Source organism: Hypanus sabinus, chromosome 4, assembly GCF_030144855.1.
Source record: "Hypanus sabinus isolate sHypSab1 chromosome 4, sHypSab1.hap1, whole genome shotgun sequence".
NCBI lineage: Eukaryota > Metazoa > Chordata > Chondrichthyes > Myliobatiformes > Dasyatidae > Hypanus > Hypanus sabinus.
In genome coordinates this window covers 179360655-179385150 of record NC_082709.1, presented here as the reverse complement: position 1 = coordinate 179385150, position 24496 = coordinate 179360655, and the positions used below count along the sequence as shown (strand labels likewise).

At 42.5% G+C, this 24496-nt stretch overlaps 1 protein-coding gene and 1 pseudogene across 5 annotated transcripts in view; both read right to left on the bottom strand.

Annotated features, from left to right (window-relative positions):
• LOC132393532 (neural cell adhesion molecule 2-like) overlaps nt 1–24496 on the bottom strand; it is a 1581614-nt gene that overhangs the window by 587207 nt on the left and 969911 nt on the right. For 4 of the 5 annotated variants that reach the window (XR_009511912.1, XM_059968912.1, XM_059968916.1 and 1 more), the window contains exon 1: nt 4342–4410. The exons of the other annotated variant lie outside the window; for it this stretch is intronic. Coding sequence is in view for 3 of the 4 variants with exons in the window: in XM_059968912.1 (XP_059824895.1) it covers nt 4342–4405 (64 nt within the window). In the remaining variant the exon portion in view is untranslated. Of the gene's footprint in view, nt 1–4341; nt 4411–24496 lie in introns of those variants that run through there. 5 annotated transcript variants of the gene reach the window in all.
• LOC132392418 (elongation factor 1-alpha 1-like) overlaps nt 11340–24496 on the bottom strand; it is a 99428-nt pseudogene continuing 86271 nt past the window's right edge.

Below are 24496 nucleotides of genomic sequence, written 5' to 3'. Positions count from 1 at the left end.
AACTTCACCACAGACTAAAGGAATTTGATACTCCCCATATTAAAATTTCCCAATTTAGCAATTAATCACTATTCCATTGTAAAGGCAAAAAGGCAGGGAGAGATTCCAATCTAGTTCATACATAGTAATAGAGCAATCACTCGAGTCAAGCACAAAGTTCTCCTAAGGGGTTGTCTATTGGTGAATCTGGGATGTTAGGGTGGATTCCCTTAATGGAGAATGTGCAGATGGCTTTCCTTAATAGAGGGAGGCTGATACACTGGTAGTCATTACGCGGTCCTTGACAGATCAATACACGGTCAGGGTCCAGCAATTCGACTGGGGACCCTTCACTGCTACAAGCCTTCATCTACCTTCACTGCCATTGTGACGTGGCATCACCTTCCACCATCTCCACTGCTGAGGTCTTGGTGTCAGGAGTGCAAAGGAGAAAGGAACTGATTTGAAGCTGCTTTGGAGAATAGCCACAGAAACAGAGGACTGAAGTAGATTTTCAAAGCTTGCAGAGAGATTTAGGGCAGTTAGAAGAGTGGGCTGAAAGATGGCAGATGGAGTTTAATGCTGATAAGTGTGAGGTGCTACATTTTGGTAGGACTAATCAAAATAGGACATACATGGTAAATGGTAGGGCATTGAGGAATGCAGTCGAACAGAGTGGTCTAGGAACAATGTTGCATAGTTCCTTGAAGGTAGAATCTCATGTGGATAGGGTGGTAAAGAAAGCTTTTGGTATGCTGGCCTTTAAAAAATAAGAGCATTGAGTACAGGAGTTGGGATGTAATGTTAAAATTACACAAGGCATTGGTGAGGCCAAATTTGGAGTATTGTGTACAGTTCTGGTCACCAAATTATAGGAAAGATGTCAACAAAATAGAGAGAGTACGAAGGAGATTTACTAGAATGTTGCCTGGATTTCAGCACCCAAGTTACAGAGAAAGGTTGAACAAGTTAGGTCTTTATTCTTTGGAGCGTAGAAGGTTGAGGGGGGACTTGATAGAGGTATTTAAAATAATGAGGGGGATGGATAGAGTTGATGTGGATAGGCTTTTTCCATTGAGAGTAGGGGAGATTCAAACAAGAGGACATGAGTTGAGAGTTAGGGGGCAAAAGTTTAGGGGTAACACGAGGGGGAACTTCTTTACTCAGAGAGTGGTAGCTTTGTGGAATGAGTTTCCAGTAGAAGTGGTAGAGGCAGGTTTGATATTGTCATTTAAAGTAAGATTGGATAGGTATATGGACAGGAAAGGAATGGAGGATTATGGGCTGAGTGTGGGCCAGTGGGACTAGGTGAGAGTGAGCGCTCGGCACAGACTAGAAGGGCCGAGATGGCCTGTTTTGGTGCAGTAATTGTTATATGGTTATTATCCCACATATAACCATATAACCATATAACAAATACAACACTGAAACAAGCCATCTTGGTGCTTCTAGTCCGTGCTGAACGCTCACTCTCACCTAGTCCCACCGGCCCGCACTCAGCCCACAACCCCCCATTCCTTTCCTGCCCATATACCTATCCAATTCTTTTTTAAATGACAGTATCAAACCTGCCTCTACTGCTTCTGCTGTGGTAGAGACAGGTTCGGTATTGTCATTTTGTTCTAAGATTCCTTGAAGGGTGCACGCGGAGACTACTGCTTCCAAGACCTCCTCCATTTCAAGACTTCCCTCTTCACTGAGGCTGGAACCATCTGGGAAAGCACGCACTGCATTGGACAAGTAGGTGGTTTACTTTCTCAAGCACACGTTTTGGATGATCAAGGAAGACAGGGCACGCTGGCAAGTACAAACAAGCAGAAGGTAAACTAAAAGGATCGACTCATTCAAGAGGAGCACTTCACATCCTAACCACTTGCTGTATTTAAAATGACTCTCCTTGTCTCTCACCTGATTTAAGTGTGGTGTTACAATGTCACTCAGTGATGGAGAGATCATATTGAAGCCGAGTAATAGAATGGGTTATCCAGGTTACCAGTAAGAGCCCTTTCTGCAGCGTTGCTCGAAAATGAATGCCATCGATCATTCTTCTATTGTTCCACAGCTCAGGGGACATGAGTTTGAGGACTTTATATTAAAGAATACTCCAATGCCTTAAACTGAAAAACGGCTGGCTAACAAAATGATTTATCTCAGGTGTAAAAGACAAGATAAATGGTTTTGTGTTCAAACCAAGGCAGGCACTTGTGCTTGCCTCCCCCTTTCATACAGCACAAACATATGAAAGTAAATGATTTCATTGTGAGGCTGTGAGGCTGAATATGTTTCTTTTTTATTTGCAAGCTTCGGGTAGAACATGTAACATCTTAACCAAAAATTATAATTGGAATAAAAATGCTGAGGTAAGTTGTTCAATTGTTCAGTCTCCTGACAAAAAAAGTATCACCTGACATCATCTGAATTAGTTTCCACAGTGGCAAAGAAATGCACAGAATAAAATCCAGATGGAGCTGTGGGTATTTACTAAACCATCACTGACAGGTGCCAGGCAAGTTCAGGGCTTCTGCCAATCCTAAACTTGCTGGCATGCACACAAGCAAATGTCTTTAATTTCCCATGAGACTACCTCATTTCCTGCAAAATCCAAAACACCATTAAGACTTCACCCATAGACAAATCCCCTTATATACTAATGAGATCATACTCTCAATCTTGGCTGAGAAATAGATACTGGGCAGAACACATGAGAGAACTTCCCAGCTCTTCTTGGAATAATTTTGAAACATAAAGTCATATGTTTTATGTTAGGTGCTACGGCCAGTGGTGTAATGGCGTCTGCATCAGACGTCAAGGCAAGCGGTCCCGGGTTCGAATCTGGCTGGCTGCTTTCCATTCGTGCTGGGTTCAACATTGAGTCAGCAACTTGGCCTCATAAAAAACAGATAAAAATGCTAAAGAAACAGCAAAGTTGCCTCACGACACTATGGCGTTGGAGCTGAGAGTTCATTTCCATTGCTATCTGTAAGGAGTTTCTCGAGTTATCCCGCCAAGTATCCTGATTTCCTTCCAAAGTCCAAAGATGTACAGTACTATGTAAAAGCCGTAGGCACAAATATATAGCTGGGGTGACTAAGACTTCTGCACAGTACTGTATTTGTCAACACGGAGCAGAGATCGAGTTTGTAAGTCTGGCAGATGCAAAGGATGTTAGGAGTGGTGAGGGAGGGGAGTGAGACAAGGAGGGGTGTGAGACAAATGGCAGAGGAGAAATGCCAAGGGCGAATGGTAGCACAGGTGCAGACGCACCCAGCCCTGAGATTCTGGGCAATGTCATTTGATTCCAAACAAATTGGTTCATTATCATTACAGAACATCTTTCTGTGCATCCCGCTCCGTCACCTCTCCCTTTCCTTTCCCCCATTCATGATTATCCTCTCCCTGCCCCCTCCTATTCTTAGTCCACAATAGAGACCCATATCAGAATCAGGTTTATCACCACTCACATATGTCATGAAATTAGTTTTGTTTTGCTGCAGCAGTACAGTGCAATACGTAAAATTACTACAGCACTCTGACTATTTATACAGTACTGTACAAATGTCTTAGGCACATATATATAGCTACAGTACCTAAGACATTTGCGTAGTACTGTACCAGTTAGGAGATTAACTGGTCATTGTAAATTGTCCTGGAATTAAGCTTGTGTTAAATATGTGTGTTGTTAGCACTGGGCTGGAAGAGCCCGTTCTGTGCCGTATCTCCAAATAAATAAATAACAATAAATAAATTCCGTCAAGTACCTATTTAAGTTAATTGTACATTGGATCCTTTTTCTACTTCTCCCGACATTCTCATCAGTTTCTCCCAGATTTTACCACCTACCTACAAGCATGAGGCAATTTACCGCAGTTAAAGGAACTTTCTACCCATCATGCCTTTCAAACGGGGGAAGAAAGCAGACAGGCCCAAAGATACGGCATCCAATTATTATTACCACACTTCAGGAATGATGGAAAGTCTGAGGTGGGATGCAGGGAAGGCTTATTAGAATGTGGTTACATATAACAGTAAATGGCAACACTCTGCATGCAGTTCCAATGGGAATCGTCAAAAATTGCTGTTTGAGACTACTACCACTGAAATCCACAGTCACACCCATGGGTACTTCAGTAAGCAGCATTGTTTCAAGGCTTTTAAAAACATCCTTCAACATTCAAAATCAATGGATCAAGGGACTGCTGACTTAGGTTGTGAGTACAGTTCCCCTTTAAGGAAATAGGAGCAGGGCTGGCTCACTGCCTTACAAGTACGACAAAATACAGAGTCGTTAAACCCCCACTCCCAACTATCGTGCAGCAGAATATACAGTCTCTGGGAGATAAAGCTGAAGACCTCAGAGCAAACCTGCAAGGGACATGAGGGTCTGCTGTGTACTTTGCTTCATGGAAACATGACCACCACCTGCCATTTCAGACGCAGTGCCGCAGCCCAATGGCTTCACTAATCTCTGCAAAGACGGGAGAGCTCAGTCTTCTCAGGCGGAGGAAGTGGAATAGGCTTTATCATTAACTCATTGTGGTGCACAGACATAGCAATTCTGCCTCAGTCCGGCTCACCTGACCTGGAGCATCTGGCAGTCAAATCTCGTCCTTTTTATCTTCTGAAGGGGTTTCCACCATCATCTGGGTAGCGGTGTACATTCACAAAACTCAGACCAACATTAGTCAGACTCTGGAGGAGCTGAGCACCATGGATCAGCAGGCATGAAACTAAAAAAAGGAAATGGATTCCCTGTCACTCTGGTAGATTTCAACCAGGCCAGTTTGAGGAACTCTCTGAGCAACTACCAGCAACATATCACCTGTGGAACCACAGGAGCCAACACACTTGACTACTATTATATCACCATCAACAACGCTTATGTGCCATGCTATGCCTACACTTTGGAAAGTCCAAGTACCTGGCTGTACTTCTACTTAATCTTAGTATAGGCAGGGACTAAAGACCACAGCTTCAGTGGTGAGGACCAAGAAGATACAGACAAGGGAAGTGAAGAGGTGCTTACAGGACTATTTGTGTTGGTGGACTGGACAATATTCAGGGATTCATTTTTAAATCTGAATGAATATGTCACAGTTGTCACCAACTTCATCAAGACCTATGTAGATGAGTACATGCTTTTGAGATCATACCAGATGTATCTAAACCAAAACTATGGATGAACCAGAAGACTTGCAGTCTGCTAGGGTTAGATTTGTGGCATTCAAGACAGGTAATATAGAACTGTACAAGAAGTCCAGGTATGACCCATGGAAAGCTATTTTAAGAGTGTAAAAACAATTCTGATTGAGGCTAGAGATGGAATTAGATACACATCAGCTCTAGCAAGGGCTACAGGCCATTACTTCCTACTAAGCAAATCATGAATGGTTGTGATACTTCACCCACAGATTAGCTCAACACTTGTTCTGCATGCTTTGAAAGGGAAAATAAAACTACACCTGTGTGAACCTCTGCAGTATTTGGTGACCCGATGATCTCTGTCTTGGATGCCGATGTCAGAACATCTTTCACGAGGGTGAACTCTCACAAGGTGCCAGGACCTGTTGGTGTTCCTGATAGGGCTCTGAATATCTGTGCCTACCACCTGGTGGGAGTGTTTAAGGAGATCTTCAATCTCTCGCTGCTGTAGTTAGTGGCTCCCACCTGTTTCAAAAGGGCAACAATCATACCAGTGCCTAAGAGCAGGGGGGAGCTATCTCAATGACTCTCACCCAGTGGCACTCACAGTTACTATGATGAAGTGCTTTAAGAGGTTTGTTATGGCTAGAATTAACTCCTGCCTAAGCAAAGACCTGGACATGCTACAATTTACAATAGGTCTGCAGTAGATACAATCTCACTGGCTCTCCACTTTGCCTTGCATCACCTGGACAACAACAATACCTACATTAGACTGCTGGTTATTAATTACAACTCAATATTCAACACAATCTTACCCTCAGTTCTAATCAACAAGCTCCAAAACCAGGGCCTCTGTACCTGGCTTTGCAAAAATGGATCCTTGACGTTATCACAGAGAGACCACAGTTGGTGTGGATTGGAAATAACATTCCCTCCTTGCTGACAATCAACACCTGTGCATCACAAGGATGCATGCTAAGCCCACTACTCTGCTCTCTCTACACACATAACTGTGTGGCTAGGCATAGCTCAAACAACAAATAGAAATTTGCCGATGACAGTTGTTGGCAGAATTTCAGATGTTGACAAGGAGCCATAGAGGAGGGAGATAGATCAGCTGGTTGAGCGGTGTTGCAACAACAACCTTGCACTCAATATCAGTAAGTCCTTGACATTGATTGTGGACCTTAGGAAGGGTAAGTCGAGGGAACACACAGCAGTCCTCATATAGGGATTAGCAGTGGAAAGGGCGAGCAGTTTCAAGTTCCTGGGTGTCAATACCTTTGAAGATATATTCTGGGCCCAAGATTTTGATGCAAATACAAAGAAGGCTCAACAGGAGCTATATTTCATGAGGAGTTTGAGGAGAATTGGTATTTCTCCAAAGACACATGCAAATTTCTACAGAGGTACTGTCAAGGGCATTCTAACTGGTTGCATCACAGTCTGGTACGGAGCACCTTTGAATGAGCAGCTGGCACATTCCACGTCCAGATTATGCGACCGACGACACCAGTCAGACAATCTCTGAGGTGTCTAGATTATGGCTGGGGTCACCCGTCTTGTAAATGCACTACCCAGAAAAAGGCAACAGCAAACCAAGAACGATCATGGTCAAGGAAAGACCATGATCACCTACATCATACAGCAAGGCACATAACAAACAAAGGATAGGAAAAAAGTAGAGAATGAGCCTGTTGCGATTCCAGTACTTAGACCTAGCATAAACTCAGTGGGCTGAATCACAATTTTCTTTGCCAAAATAATTCAATGATCCTATTAATCTACATTGGATTGGGTGGAAAATGAATCCTGAGATCCATGCTTCTCAGAGAGATATGGAACAGCCCTCTGCACTCTGTCCCTGAGGATACATCTATCCTTGCATTGGTAAGGTAATTAATCCGAGAGGCATATTTTTATGATGGTCATTATAGGTTGTGGCATTTTTAGTGCCTCATATACAAACCTATTCATGAGTTATGACAGACCATTAACCCGCTGGACATCACATCATTATACGTATTATACAGCGATCAACTATATTTTACAAATAAACACTGCTTTAGGATTGAAAACATCCGCAAGGAGTATGATTGCATCTTAGGGATAAAATAATAAGATGGCTCTGGTGGATCAGAATGCTTAAGTCAGCTGCATGCTCAATCTTCCATTCTAAGTGATTTTTTTTTAGAAATAAAGTATTAATGAACCACATTTTATGCTGTAAAAATAGCACTGATAGCAATAGCTATTTAGAGCAAGCAGCACAGCCAGCTCGGCTAAAGGGAAAATGTGCAGTGAGATGCGAAGAAGCAGAGGTTTCTGCAGAAGTGATGTATCTCCGCTGTTAATCTCAAAATACTTTTCTGACTACAACAAACGATACAAAGTTGTTGTATATAAAAGAAAAACAAAACTCGGCAGGTCAGGGAGCATCTGTTGAAGGAAATGGACTGTTGGTGCTTCAGGTTGAGTCTATTCATCTTCATCCAGATCCATTTTTCTTCATAGGTGCCAACTGACCTTCTCCGAGGAGCATCACATTGTTGTGGTGGAGAGGTTTGTGAATTCCTGATGAAAGTGATGTCATTTGGAGTTTAACCATCTGGAGCTTGGATCGTGTTAGGGTCACCAATGGCAGTAAGGTCAAGCGAGGGTGTTCCAGACAAAGAGCGACCCAACCAAAACCTGAAATGGTGGAGCTGGCAGGAGATGATGGTGTATCACAGCAGCCGTGAAAGAAGAGGACAGATGCAGCAGTGAAGGGTCCCCAGTTATCTTTCATTCCCAGCTTCTAGAGCATGACCCCAAACTGTCAAGGACAGTGTGGTGGTTCCCATGCATCAAACGTTCTTTGTTAAACAAAGTCACACACAGGCATTCTCCATTAATGGAATCCACCCAACTCCTTTGGAGAACAGCACACTCGACTCGAGTGATCACACTGCTAGTACTACTACCTGACCCACTGACTGAAGCAACTTAACTTCACTGGGTGTTTGAGAAGCTTTGGTCTGTCACCAAAGGCTTGCAAATTTCTGCAGATATAATGTAGAGAACATTCTGACTGGATGCATCGCAGGCTGGTATGGAGCTTCCAATGCACAGGATAGCAAGAGGCAGCTGTGAGTTGGAAACACAGCCAGATCCACCTTTATACCATCGAGTACATAAGATCATCAGAGACTTTAAGACGTAGGAGCAGAATTAGGCCATTTGTCCCATCAAGTTTCCTCCACCATTCTATCATCTCCCTGTAACCTTTGAACCATATCTAATCAAGAACCTATCAAGCTCTGCCTTAAATACACCCAATGACCTGGCCTTCACAGCTGCCTGTGGTAGTAAATTCCACAAATTCGCCACCTTCTGGCTAAAGGAATCTCTTCGCATCTCTGTTTTAAATGGATGCCGCTCTTATCCAGAGGCTGTGCCCTCTTGTCTTAGACTCTCCCACCATGGGAAACATCCTTTCCACATCTCAGCATTTGAACATGTCTAAGCATTTCAACATTTGAAAGCTTTCAATGAGATCCCCTCCTTACCTTCCTAAACTCTAACAAGTACAGTCCCAGAGCCATCAAATGTTCTTCGTATAATAACTCAATCCCGGAATCATCCTTGTTAGCCTCTTCTGAATCCTCTCCAGTGCCAGCACATTGGATAAGAAGCCCAAAACTGTTCACAATACTCAAGATGAGACCTCACCAATTCCTTATAAAGCCTCAGCATCACATCCCTGCTCTTGTATTGTAGACCTCTTGAAATGAATGCTAACATTGCTTTTGTCTTTCTCACCACTGACTCTACCTTCAAGTTAATCTTTAAGGTGTTTCGTACAAGGTTCCCAAGTCCCTTTGCATCTCTGACTTTTGGATTTTCTCCATGTTTGAAAAATAGTCTCCACATTTATTTCTACTACCAAACTGTAAGATCATGATCATGCATTTTCCAACATTGTATTTAATTTGCCACTTTCTTACCCATTCTCCTAATCTGTTTGTCCTTCTGCAGCCTACCTGTTTCCTCAACACTACCTACCTCTCCACTAATCTTTGTATCATCTGAAAACTTGTCAAAAAGCCATCTATTCCATATTCTAAATCATTGATATACAACATAAAAAGAAACGGTCCCAACACTGACCCTTGCACTAGCCACCGACAGCCAACCAGATAAGGATCCTTTTATTCCCACCTACTAATTCCTACCAACTAACCAATGTTCTAAACATGTCAGTAACTTTCTTGTAATACCATGGGCACTTAACTTGGTAAGCAGCCTCATGTGTGGCACCTTGTTCAAGGCCTTCTGAAAGTCCAAATATACAACATCCACCACATCCCCTTTATTCATTGTCAAAGAATTCTAACAGGTTTGTCAGGTTTTCCCTTAAGGAAACCATGCTGACTTTGTCCTATCGTGTCCTGTGTCATCAAGTATTCTATAACCTCATTCTTAACAATTGACTCCAATATCTTCCCAACCACTGAGGTCAGGCTAACTGGTCTATAATTTCCTTTCTGCTACCTTCTTCCTTTCTTTAAGGGTGGAGAGACATCTGCAATTTTCCAGTCCCCTGGCACCATGCTATAGTCCAATGATTCTTGAAAGAATCATTACTAATATCTCCACAATCCCTACCACTACTTCTTTCAGAACCTTAGGGTGCAATTCATCTCACCTGGGTGACGTATGTACACTTAGGTCTTTCAGAATTTTGAGCACCTTCTCCCTGGTAATAGTAACTGCACTCAATTATCTTCCTTCACACACTACAATATCAGGCATACTGCTAGTATCTTCCTAAGTGAAGGATGGTGCAAAATGCTCATTTAATTTACCTGCCATCTCCTTGTCCCTGTTATTTTTTTCTCCAGCCTTATTTTGTAGCAGTCCTACATCCACTCTCATCTTTTATTTTTACATACTTGAAAAAGCCTTACTATCCACTTTGCTATTATTTTCCAGCTTGCTTTCATATTTCATCTTTTCTCTCCTAACAATTATTTTATTGGCTTTCTGTAGGTTTTTAAAAGCTTCCCAACTTCTATCTTCTTGCTATTTTTTGCTTTGTTGTGTGTCCTCTCTTTTGCTTTTAAATTAGCTTTGACTTCCCTTGTCAGTCACAGTTATACTAGTTGAGTATTGCCATTTGAGTATTACTTTGTTTCTGCAATACCTCTATCCTGCCACTTCCTCATTTTTCCCAGAAACTCATGCTATTGCTGCCTTGCTGTCATCTCTGGCAGCATCTCCTTCCAATTTACTTTGTCAACTACTCCCTCATACCACTGTCATTTCCCTTACTCCACTGAAATACTGCTACATCAGACTTTACTTTCTCCCTATCAAACTTCAAGTTGAGCTCAATCATATTGTGATCACTGCCTCCTAATGGTTCTTTTACCTTAAGCACCCTAATCACCTCGTGTTCATTACATAACACCCAACCCAGTACAGCTGATCCCCTAGTAGGCTCAATGCCAAATGGCTCTAAAAAGCCATCTAGTAGGCATTCAAAAACTCATTCCCTTTAGATCCATTTCCCAATTCACTGCATGTCAAAATCTCCCATGACTATCATAACACTGCCATTTTTACATGCCTTTTCTATTTCCCATTGTAATCTGTAGTCCACGTCCCAGCCCTGTGACAGCCCTGTGTGTGTGGGCCTCCGTTAGTCTCGATAGACCATGGATTTGCGCCTTGGAAAGTTTCCAGGGCGCTAGCCTGGGCAGGTTTTTTTTTAATGGAAGATCAGCAGTTGCCCATGCTGCAAGTCTCCCCTCTCCACGCCAACGATGTTGTCCAAGGGAAGGGCATTAAGACCCATATAGCTTGGTAGCCCTGTATATAACTACCACCAAGGTCCTTTTACCCTTGCAGTTTCTTAACTCAACCCACAAGGATTCTACATCTCCCGATCCTTTGCCACATCTTTCTACTGATTTGATGTCATTCTTTACCAGCAGAGCCATGCCACCCCCTCTGCCCAACTTCCTATCCCTCTGATACATCCTTGAGAGTTGGTGCCCCAAGAAGTTAGCTTCCATCATTAAAGGCCCTTAGCATCGAGGACATGACCTCATCGTGCTACTACTATTAGGGAGCAGGAGCACAAAGACTCACATTCAATGTTTTAAGAATAGCTTTTTGCCCTTCCTCATGAGGTTTCTGAATGGTCCAGGAATACTCCGTCGTCGTTGTCGTGGCTATCCCTCGAGGTCGAGGATGATGATCTTCATTCCGTTAACCTATAACAGAGCAAAGACGCCTGTGCATGTATTTGTTTAACGTGTACTTGATGTTGCACTCCAAGAAGCACACGATACTTCACAAATCAACCAACTGATTCCAATGGCATGGAAACCACGATGACTGGAGCTGATGGAGTTGTTGCTGCCTTCATCCGCCTTCACAGCCGTTGAGTTCAAAGTAACTTTGTCCACCTGTTCCATCGTTGAGGTCTTGGTTGGATTGTTCTTTGTCAGGGACCTCACCCTCGACCTTACCGCCATGGGTGACCCTACCAGGAGCATAGCTCCACACGGCATCACTCTCGGGATCTCAGGACCACACAAGCTTCTCCACCACGACAAGGTGACAATCCATGGAGAAGTCAGGAATACTACCTCATCATTCATCATTTGAACTAGTTATTTATTTTGTAACTTAAAGAAATGCTACAGCAAAATTAAAAAAAAATCCTGATTTTCAGTAGTGTGCAAAAGTCTTAGGCATATATATAGAGCTCAATACTTTTGCACAGTGCTGTAGAGATTTTAATGCATTACACTGAACTGTTGTTGCTGCTGTAAAAAAAAAACAAATTTGTGAGTGACGATAAACCTGATTCTGAATGGGCCTGTATTGTGCTCTGAGGGTGGGAAGGGGGCAGGGGGAGGGGAATTGTAGTTGTGAAAAAGGGAAGGAAGCAGGGAGCACCAGAAAAATGTTCTGCAATGATCAATTAACCAATTGTTTGCTACCAAATGACTTTGCCTGGTATCTCAGTGCTGGATGGGTATGCACCTGTGCCGCCCCACGTCCCTGGCACTCTTTCTGTGCCCCTGTCCCACTCCTCTCCCATGACGCTCTACCATCACCATTTCCAACATCATTTGCTCCCACCAGATGTACAGACTTGCTCTCCACTCTGTCTTAGGCACCCTTGCTATGTACGAGGGGTGATTGATAAGTTTGTGGCTTAAGGTAGAAGGAGTCAATTTTAGAAAACCTAGCGCATTTATTTTTCAACATAGTCCCCTCCTACATTTACACACTTAGTCCAGCGGTCGTGGAACATACGGATCCTTCTTTGTAGAAGTGGTCCACGGCAGGGGTGATTGATAAGTTTGTGGCCTACAGTAAAAGGAGATGAGTTGTACAGCTCTCGTTACATGCACATGCAGTTCAACTTTTTGAGTGAAAATGCAAAAGGTTTTAAGTTGATAACACATCTCCTTCTACCTTAGGCCACGAACATCAATCACCCCTTGCTGTGGACCACCTCTGGAGGTCCAAGATGCCGACTTCTACAAAGAAGGGATCTGTATGCTCCATGACCTCTGGACAAAGTGTGTAAATGTAGGAAGACTATATGTGCTAGGTTTTCTATAATGGACTCCTTCTACCTTAGGCCACAAACTTATCAATCGGCCCTCGTATATATGTGGCTAAGACTTTTTACACATTTTTACACTTTTTACACATTTTTACATTTTTTCTGTCAGTGATAATAAACCTGATTCTAACATCTTCCCACAGTTCATTTTATTTTCTTCTCCTACAGTATTTCTCTTTCTTTTCCTGATTTAATATTACACTTAGCACTTTCTCAGCCATTCTGCTGTTAAATCCACTCTCCTTTCTTTCAATTGATCAAGGGGTTACAAGATCATTGATCCATTTTCTTGGTTTAACAATGACCTGTTTCCCTGCGCTGTAATCAATTTGCAGTTCTATTGAATATTTTTCTGTGATTCCGCAATGCTCCAGACATACAAGGAGCAGCGGAGGATGAATAGCGACATGACAGAGGCGTAGACATTATGAGAGGTATAGGTGAAGTGGACAGCAGGCACCTTTCTCCCAGAAAAACAATGGACAATACCAGAGGACATCTGCTTAAAGTGAATAGAGGAAAGATAAGGGGGGATGTCAGAAGTAAGTTTCTTGCACAAACAATTATGGATGCCTGGAAATGCTCTGATGGGGTTGTTGGCAGAGGCTTGTACAACTGGGACGTTTAATAGACTCTTAGATTGTACATGGATGTAAGAAATGTGAAGGGTTATAGGCTGTGCAGGATGGAAGGGTTAGTTGGCGGCCTGTTGTCCATAAGTCCATTGGAGGTCTGGAGGTCTGTTCTGGGGTTGGTGGACTCTCTGTGAGGGTGGGTTGGAGGGAAGGTAGGAGGGAGGAAAGGGACTGGTTTTGTTATTACTATTTGGTTGCTTGTTGTGTTCTGTGTTGTACCTGCTCAGCATCGTGGGCATGCTACTTTGGCACCAGAAGTGTGGTGGCACTTGCAGGCTGCATCCAGCCACTCCTTGGGTTGTGTTGGGGTTGTTAACGTAAATGATGCATTTCCCTTTAAGTTTCAATATGCAGTACTGTGCAAAAGTCTTAGGCCCCCAAGCTATATGTATATGCGTGTGTGTGCCTGAAATTTTTGCACAGTATTGTACATAGATATGAGAGGATGGTGGGCCATAGAAGAAAGGGAAGTGGGCTCCAGAGAGAGGTGATGGGCAGGTGAGTAGAAGAGAAGGGCTAAGAGAGGAACTAGAATGGGGGATGGAAAAGGAGGAAGGGGAGAGAGTGCAGAAATTACCAGAATTTGGAGAAATCAATATTCATGCCATCAGGTTGGAGGCTATCCAAATGGACCATGAAATGTTAATCTTCTAAAGAAAGCGGCCTCATTGTGGCCATCCAGGAGGCCATGGATTGACATGCCAGCATGGGAATGGGGTGTGGAATCGACCACTGGGACATCCTCCCTGTTGCGGATGGAGCGAAGATGCTCGACAAGGCAAAAGCAATGTCAGGTTTCACGAATGTAGAGGAAACCACACGAGGAACACCACATGCAGATGACAGTTTTAGTCTTGCTCTGCTGCCTCAAAACAACAAATTTCACGACAGATATCGAAGTCCAAATATCAAAACATGCATATGTCAACAAATACTGCCCCGAAATGCAGTTTCTTGTGGGCATTCACAGTAGAACAAAGAAATACAAGAGAATCAATGGAAATCGACACCCAAATAAAGAGCGACTAACAACCACTGTGCAAAAAAAAAGACAAACTGTGAAAATACAAAAACAAAACCAACAAACAAATAAATAAATAACACTGAGAATATGAGTTGCAGCTTCCTTGAAAGTGAGTCCCTAATTTACGTCAAGTGGTCAGTTTAGTGTTGAGGTGAGTGGGAGTTGTCCATGCTAGTTCAGGAACCTGATGATTGAAGGGTAATAACTGTTCCTGAAGCTGGTGGTGGGAGACCTAAGGGTCCCAGACTTCCATCCCAACGGCTGCATTTCAGTAATATTAAAACAGATTCTGAATGAATGGGTTAAACTCAGGCCTGGATCAGTTGAAAAATCACTGGGTCTAATTAAGCTTGGATAAACGCAACAGTCAATGAATTAGACAGAGGTTTGTGCCTTCGTTTGTAGGGGATGGATCGATACTTTTAATCTGGAGACAACCTCTGATTTAGATGTCAAATTTTCAACATTTAAAGCTGTCTGAAGACCATCGATAAAGGTGTGGTGAAGATGCATCTCATCTTTTTCTCATGATAGAATAATGACGGCCAATGCATTTTAGCAAGACACTTCATCATCACTATGGCTGGATGTTAACACATTGCAGAACCTCCACAACTCTCTGGTCCTGGAAGCAGGTGATAGTAAGGAGAGTTTGCCACAGCCTTAAACTGTCAGCTGTACACAAAGTCTCAACCCTGCTCTGCATAATCTGCAAGATGGTGTTTGTTGTATAACTTGACTGACAAGGCAGCCTTTCAACAAAAATCATAAGGTTAGTTTTATTCATCACATGTACATCAAAACACCAAAACATACAGCGAGATGTGCACTTACAGTATGGTTCAAGTCTTAGGTGTGTGTGTGTGTGTGTGTGTGTGTGTGTGTGTGTGTGTGTGTGTGTGTGTGTGTGTGTGTGTGTGTGTATATACACACATACATACACACATTATATACATACACACACACATATATATACATATGTATTGTACTGTACTGCTGCCACAATAAAAAACTAATTTCATGACGTATGTGAGCGATGATAAACCTGATTCTGATATGGGTCTCTGTTGTGGTCTGAGAGTGGGAAAGGGGTAAGGAGAAGGGAATTATGGTTGGGAAAAAAGGGAAGGAAGAAGTTGGGGAGCAGGAAGCACCAGAAAGGCACTCTGTTATGATCAATAGGCCAATTGTTTGGAATCAAACAACCTTGTCTGGCACTCTTTCTCTGCTGCCTATCGCATATCCCTCCTGTGGAACTCCACCCTTGCCATTCCCAACATCCTTTGCTCCTGCTAGATTTACACACTCATTCTCTGCTGCACATTGACGAATTCATTATTGTGCAAAAGTCTTAGGAGCCCTAGTTAAAGATATGTACCCAAGACTTTTGAACAGTACCGTATGTCAACAACCAACACAGTCTGAGGCTGTGCCGGGGCAACCCGCAACTGTCACTACGCTTCTGGTGCCAACATAGCATGCCCATAACTCACTAACCCAAACCAATATGTCTTTGGAAAGTGGGAGGAAACTGGAGCACTGTAGGAAACCCACTTGGTCACGGGGAGAACATACAAACTCCTTACAGTGGTGGGAATTGATGAAGGTTGATAATTGCTGGTGTTGTAAAGCATTATGCTACTGTGCAGCCTGTAGAAAGTTTCTATCAGGTTTCGAACCAGGGACCTTGCTTGTGTTAGGCAAACAAGATAACCACTACACTAAAGTAGTGTGGTCACATGACTGAAATAGGGATTAATAGGCATTAATGTAAATGTGTGATTGATCATCAGTGCGACTTCAGTAGGCTGACACGTCTGTCTTCTGGTTGGATCTATGACCCTCTGATACACAAATGGAATGACCTCTGTTGAAAGAAATTAACTGTAGTTTATAAAGTTTTGATTAGTGGAAGGTAGCTCTTTTGTTTATAGGGATGTTTACAGGGTGGAAATACATCTCTATCAAAGGAGATGGAAGGTACTCCTTTCCTCCACTAGCCTGCAGGTCAGTCCTGGGCAAGGTGTTAGCACCTGTTTAGCACCACCCCCCCACCAATCAGGGTCATAAGAAGCCATGGGAGCAGGCAGTGGACAGCTGTATGAACAACTAGTGCATATCACAAGTCCTGGTTATGTGACCACTGACACCAGGCACAGAAAGATTATTGATAATGGCTGGAGTCACCCATCTTGTAAAGATCCTGTGCAGAAGAAGGCGAAGGCAAACTACTTCTGTAGAAATCAAGACATAACGAAAAAGCTGGATGAACTCAGCAGGTCGGGCAGCATCCATTGAAAGGAGCAGTCAATGTTTTGGGTCGATACCCTTCGTCAGGACGTTGACTGCTTTTTTCAATGGATGCTGCCCGACCTGCTGAGTTCATCCAGCTTTTCTGTACATCTTGAATTGACCACAGCATTTGCAGTGTACTTTGTGCTTACTTCTGTAGAAAAATTTGCCAAGAACAATCACGGTTAAAGCCCGTGATCAAGCACATTAAATGACACAACTCATAATGATTGATGATGAAGTTTGCTTGGATTATAATCACTACCTTAAACAACAAATTTTTTGTAAAAAACATGAAATTTGAAATTTTATCCCCTTTAAAGTAATTTACACAGTGATCCCAGTTTAATAAAAGAAATAGGAATAGCAATGTTCTTTTTCTGCGAATATCACCAACCCTATATTTCTAAGATGTTTCTATATTTCCCCATAGGTAAAATGCAAGCCTTTCTGCTGGAAAAACAAATAACAATTAAATTAAGTTTCAAAGTTCAAACTACAAAGTAAATTTATTATCAAACTACAGTGTTTTGCAAAAATCTTAGGCATATATATATAGCTAGGATGCCTAAGACTTTTGCACAGTGTTGTATTTGTCAATGTGGAGTAGAGGGCAAGTTTGTAAAACTGGGGGGAGCAAAAGATAATGGGAATGGTAAGGGTAGAGGGCCGTGGAAGAGATGTGGGAATGGTGCAGAGATGGAGTGCCAGGGAACGGAGCATGGTGGTTGGTGGCATAGGTGCAGACGCACCCAGCCCTGAGACACCAGGCAAGGTCATTTGATTCCAAACAATTGGTTTATTGATCATTACAGAATGCCTCTCCGGTGCTTCCTGCTCCCTCCCCTCTCCCCTCCCTTTTTCCAAACCACGATTTCCCTCTCCCCCTGCCTCCTTCCCACTCTCAGTCCACAATAGAGACCAATATCCGAATGAGGTTTATCATCACTCACGTATGTAATGAAATTTGTTTCTTTTTCACGGAAACAGTACAGTGCAATACACAAACTTACTACAGTACTGTGCAAAAGTCTTAGGCACACTAGCTATATGTATGTGTCTAGTACATTTGCACAGTATGGTGTGTCACTATATACAACCCTGAGATTCATTTTCTTGTGCGCATACTCAATAAATCCAATAACTGCAATAGAATCAAAGAAATACCACACCCAACAGGGCAGATAACCAGTGTGCAAAAGACAAAAGACTGTGCAGATAAAAAAAGGAAGAGAAAAATAAATAAACAAACAAATAAATAAATAGATAAATAAATAAATAAATAAATAAATGGATAGACACAAACAAAAAATAAATGTCGAGAACATGAGATGATGGGTCCGTGAAAGTGAGTCCGTAGGATGTGGAAACAGATCAGTGATGGAGGGAGTGAAGTGCAGTGAAGTTATCCCCACTGGTTCGAAAGCCTGATTAACAATTGTACTAATGTGTACTAATTGTCCTGCCATTAGCAAATGTTAATAATAGTTTATCCTCAACAATATAATGAATACACTGCTTTTAGTTTCATAAAAAAGCTGGATTTACTTTCATATTGTTACAACATCAATATTCATAGATAATTTGACAACACTTAAATACTTCATTTGAATAATCTGTTGATACACCATATCACAATGCTGAGCAATTATGTCCTACAAATTTCAGACGGATTATCTTGGCTTTCCATTGATAATTTGTGCTTTACGGAACCATTATACCCTGGGAATAAACAGCTTGTTTTGCTCTAGTAGGGCCTTGAGGGGCATGTTAAAGAACATTGTTATTTGGGTATCTTAATTATATCCACATTTACCTTTTGATTCATTTTGAAGACACTAAGCCGGGAAGACACATCCGTGAAGGAACAGTGCATTTGAGACACACTGGATAAGGCAGAGTCCCAATCTGCTGTTGAAGATCCCATGATAGTTTATCATCATACAGCCAGTAGGGTTTTTCAAGGGACTTCGTTCACATGACTCAACTCCAGCTATTAAATATTAATTACTCATTATCTCATCTTCTTTTAAAGGATCTGACTTGAAGCGAATTGACTGCCATACAGCAATGACAGCGCTTCAGGCGAATAATTTGACCGGCTTTCTCCTGCACTACAGTGACCACAGTGTATACCATCTTCAAAGTACACAGCAGTTACTTATCTGTGCTACTCTGACAGCTCTCCTTCAAGCTCCGACCTCTACTGCAAAACTGGACAAAGGCAGCAGATGCAGGGGAGCAGTCCAAGTTCCATACCATCCTGACATGGAAATATCAGAATCAGAATCAGGTTTATTATCACTGTTATGGTTCGTGAAATGTGTTAACTTAGCAGCAGCAGTTCAATGCAATTCATTACATAGAAGGAGAAGAAGAAAAAATGATAATAAATAAATAAATCAAACAATCAATAATAATAAATAAACAATATTGAATAGATCAAAAATCGTGCAAATACAGAAATAATTTGCATTTAAAAAGTGAGGTAGTGTTCACAGATTCAATGTCCATTTGAGGAAATGGATGGCTCTGCTCCTCCACTGGTACTGAGTCCAAGTCCCCAGACTCTCCATCCAACCAGTCTGGAGGACCATCAACAAGAAGACAATAATGGTTCAAGAAGGTGGCTCTCCACATCTTCTCAAGAACAATTAGGAACGGGGAATAAATATGGGCCTTGTCCATGATATCCCTGAAAGAGTACGAATGAGAAACAAGGACATGGTGACAGAGGAAGTGGATATGGTTATAGAGGATAAAGAAAGCATGACAAAACTTTAGAGAGAGTGCAGAGGAGATTTACTAGGATTCTGCCTGGATTAGAGGACATTTTGGAGGAGTCAGTACGTGAAGGATATGTGTAGTTTAATAGTGAGTGACCGTCTTATTCACTCTTCTTGTGATCGCAAGACACCTTTGGACATTGCTAATGTAGAATGCTACAAACCTATTCACTGATCTACTGGTGGACAGCGGGGTGAATGGCGGACAAGCTCGTGGCCACGGTCGTAGAGAGGACTCAGCTTCAGGCCATGGTGTTGCTTGTTTACAGCTGCCAGGAGAGGGGCAACAAAGCCAGTGCACTCTGCCGTGGCGTGGTGTCTGGGCTGGAGTCGGTCCCAGTATTTGCTCGGCAGCTGACTGCAGATTTCTGCGGCATTCATGGATTCAGGGCCTCAGGCTGCAATGTCGCACATTTACAGCCGCCGGGAGAGAGGCGTTGGTGTTGGAGCTGGGGGCAGCGTGGTGAGGCATTGATGTACCATCAATAACTCTCAGAGATGTGAGGCGAGAGATAGGCTTTTATTAGCTAGAAGAGAGCACTATCAGCAGCAAGAGACCATCACACAACATCCTGGTGACTGAGGGAGGAGCAGTGCCTCCAATCACCTTTATACAGGGGTCTGTGGGAGGAGCCACAGGAGCAGTCAGTGGGGGGGGGGGGGGTGTCCAGACAGGTATATGTAGTTCACCACGGGCATCCAGGCTGGAGTTGGCGCTGCCCCCATAGTGTTTGCTCGGCAGAAGGCAAGCTGCAATGTGGATTCTTCAGCATTCATGGACTCAGTCTGGGCTACTTTTTATTGTGTGACTGTATTTTAATGATATCTTACATGTGCTTGCTCTCTGCTATGTGATATGGGTGCTCTGAGCTGCGAGTGACTGTTACGGTGTTTTGCACCTTGGCCCCAGAATAACACTGTCCCGTTTGACTGAATTCATGAGTATTCATGTATGGTTGAATGTCAATTGAACTTGAATTGAATTTCTAGTGATGAAAGATTGAGTGAGCTAGGACTTTTCTTTATGAGAGATGACTTGATCGAGGTGCGTAAGATTATGAAAGCCATCGACAGAGTGGACAGACAGCATTTTTTTCTTAGGGTAGTGAACGCTAATCCAAAATGACATGTTTATAACGTCATTGCATGAACGTTTAGGGGAGATTTCAGAGTTCGGTGTTTTACACTTGTTGGCACGAGTCATCAATGGAAAGCCAAGAGAATCTTTCTGAAATCTGTAGGATATAATTGCTCAGCATTATGGCATAGGGTAGCAACAGATCATGCAGGTGAAGCATTTAAGTGTTGTCAAACTATCCATGGATTTTTATGTTGCAACAAAATAAAAGTAAATCCAGCTTCTATGAAGCTAAAAATTGTGTGTTCATTAGGTTGTTGATGGTAAAATATTAATAACATTTGCTATTGACAGATAATTAGTGCAGGTGGTTTGTTAATTGAATCTCTTGGGTAGACACTAGTCATGTAGTCAGGCTGAAAGGATACAGGGGTTTGTTCTACTAAATCCCATGCCAGCCAGTGAGCATGTATCATTTTATACTTCTCATATTCCCATTATTTATCCCGCATTTATCTACATACTTGAGGCAATTCCAGGGACATAGAGTAATTCAGAATGGAAAGAAACCCTCTGGCCCAACACAAACATGATGACCAAGATGCCAGTCTAATCTAGTCCCATCTGCCTATGTTTGTCATACATCCCACTACACTATTCCATTCTGTACCTGTCCAATGTCTTTTAAATGCCTGAAATACTTTCATTGGCATCTCATTCCAAATGCATGACCTTCTGTATCAACAAGTTTTCTCTCATATTCCTTTCAAATCTTTCTCCTCTTACCTTCAACTTGTTCCCTTTAGCTTTTTGATTCCATTTCCCTGGAAGAAAGACTGTATGTATTCTATACCACTCATAAGGTCTAAAGTGGCCCATTAACCTACCAACCCACTTTGAAACTTTGGAATGGGAAGGAAACCCATGCAGTGACGAGGAAACTGGTTAGATTCTGCCTAGATTGCACTTGGAGTATTGTGTTCAGTTCTGGTCATCTCATTATAGGAAGGATGTGGAAGCTTTGGAGAGGGTGCAGAGGAGATTTACCAGGTTTGCCCTGGATTAGACAACATGCCATATCAGGAAAGGTTGTGCGAGCTGGAGCATTCGAAGTACATTGATTATTAAAGTACATATGCAGTATACAACCCTGAGATTTCCCTTCCCACAGACTACCACGAAAAAAGAAACACCGTGGAACCCACTCAAAGAATACATCAAACACCAAACACGTTAAAAAAAAACCAAAATGCACAAATGACAAAAAACAAAATACAAAGAATATAAAATATCAAACTACAGAGTCATTGAACAGTCCAGGAATGTTCACTTTCGTCAGTTCAATTCTGTTTAGCGCTATGACATTCGTTGACTGTAGGCCGCAGAGCCAGTACCCTCCCTGCCCCGATCAAAATCACACAAAATAGCAATAAAAGAGTTAACCCGAAAAGGATAACATCATAGCATGAAGTGCAGAGTCCAATCCACAAGCAACAAATCTACAAATTTATTCAACCTCGCCCAAGAGCCAAGGCTTCGGCACCATCCTCCGGCAGCATCGAGCGTGACAGAGTGAGAATGCATGCACCTTCCTCCTTTCTCTTCGAAATGAAGAAAGGTGAGAGATGACTTGATAGAGTTGCATAAGATAATAAAAAGCATAGATATGAAGGATAATATGAGAGCACATAACTTTAAGGTGACTGAAGGAAAGTTTAGGGGAGATATCAGAGGTGAAGACATTTGTATAGAGAGTGGTAGGTGTCTGGAATGTATTGCTGGGGGCAGTGGTAAAGGCTGGTACATAAGAAACATTTTGTCTCTAAGATTAGCACTGGAATGAAAGTAAAATGAAGGGTTATACCCTGTGTAAGAGTGGGATGAGCCCTGTGGGTTTATGCACCTGTATTTATTAATTGTTGTCTTACCTAGAGTCATTAAGCCTTTTTGCTCTCTGTTTAATCTTCTCAAGTTTATTTTGACTGTCACGGGTTCTCTGTGTAGTGTGATTATTTAAAGTGGACTCTCACTTAGTAATTATCACAGGGTTCTTGTGTTTCAAAAATTATTTGTCTTGCGGTATTGCTTGGTCAAGCCACTGATGTTCTGTTGGAATCCCTACAAATAAACTCTTGCTTTTGTCTCTACATGCAAGTCTGGCATTTCTCTGCACCTGGGTTCAGTTGTCTGTCAGCACCCACTGTGATGGGTTAGACTGATCTTGGCATGGGTTTAAAGGTTGGCACAACATTGTGGGCTGAAAGGCCCATACTGTGCTGCACTGTTCTATGCTCTATGTTGAATAAAACATGCAAAACCCATACAAAAAGCACCAGAAGTGAGGGTTAATCCTGGGTTACTGGAGACATGAGGCAGCAGTTATATCAGCTGTACCATTCTATTGAAATGGTCTTCATGATGTATCTATTCCAGACAGCATTATTAAGGAAGAACTACCACAAGTGTGACCACAGATTCCACTTCGTACCTTCCAAGCTTGGCTTTGAATCCCCCACAAACTGCTACTTAGAGTGTCGAGTTCCAAAAAGTAATGGGGAAAGTTACACTAACTGAACAGTGTTTTGACCAATCAGCTGGTACAGATGTCGCATTAGTTCATACTGTCAGTGACGTGACTGGTCACGCTGCCCAATAGGCTAGGGAATACCTGGAGAGGTGGGCCTATGGCCAATTCCTATCTCTAGAGTTGGCAAGAAGGTAGCTGAGGGTTTTAAAGGCAATTTGATCTCTTCCTTGAAGGGAGGAGAAGACTTTGTCTGATGTGAAAAGTCTAATAAGTCCTTCAGCTGTCTGATTTAAGTTCTGAGCTGGTTTTGGCTATTACAGCAATGGCTGATAAATCCCTAAATGTACCTGCGGAGAGCCAAAGTTATCATAGACTGCTGAGAATGTTCTCTGGAGTCAAGCCCACACCCAGTGGGCAAGGAGAATATGAGGCTTGGGCTGAGCAGACATCTTAGTTAATGGATGAATGGCAGTGCTCAGATAACATGAAAAACCAGAGACTGGTAGAGAGTTTAAAGGATCCAATGGCTGATATCGTGCTTAAGAGTTGGAGCAAATGGTGACTGGAAGCAAGCAGTTCCGATCAAGAATGTGCACGAGTAAAATGCTCTTTTGGTCATCATCTTCTGGGCAGATCATGAAACCATATTTTTCACTTCTTTTATGTCTTTTATGTTTGTTCCTCATCTTGAATGTGATTCTGGAACTATTGGTTCCTGTGTTTTGCTGTTTGGAGATAGATTTTTTTGTGCAGGAAGAGGGATTTGGGGATTGCTGTACCTGATCCATTTTGTTCAATTTTTTTTGTGCAGGGAGGCGGTTTTTGGGGTTAATGTACCTGATCCATTTTGTTTGTTTTTTTTTGGCCAGAAAGAGGGATTTGGGGGTTGTGGTGAACTATGTGCCTGTCGGGACACGCCCCTGCTGACTGCTCCTGTGGCTCCTCCCACAGGCCCCTGTATAAAGGAGACCTGCGGCCTGAAGATCGGCCTCAGTCTCCAGGACCTTGTATGATAGACACTCACTCCTGGTTCCTTCTTCCAGTCAATAAAAGCCGATATCTCGCCTACGTCTCAGTGTGAGTTATTGATGGTGCATCAGGGGTCGATGTGCCTGATCCATTGTGCCTGGTTTTTGTGCAGGAGGAAGGATCAGGGGGTTGATGATCATGCTGCCATTCTATTCTTTCTTGGTTTTGTGACTACCCGGAGAATAGAAGAATTTCAGAGTTGCCAACTTTGATAATAAATTAACCTTTGAAGTGGTGAAAGGCACTCTGTTACATGACATGAATTTGAATGACTCATAAGATGTACCCTTCTCCACCTTTTATTGAGCTGCTCAGATAAGTTAGAGAGGATGAAAACATGATTGAGGAGCAGCATATTTTCCAAAAGCTGCATA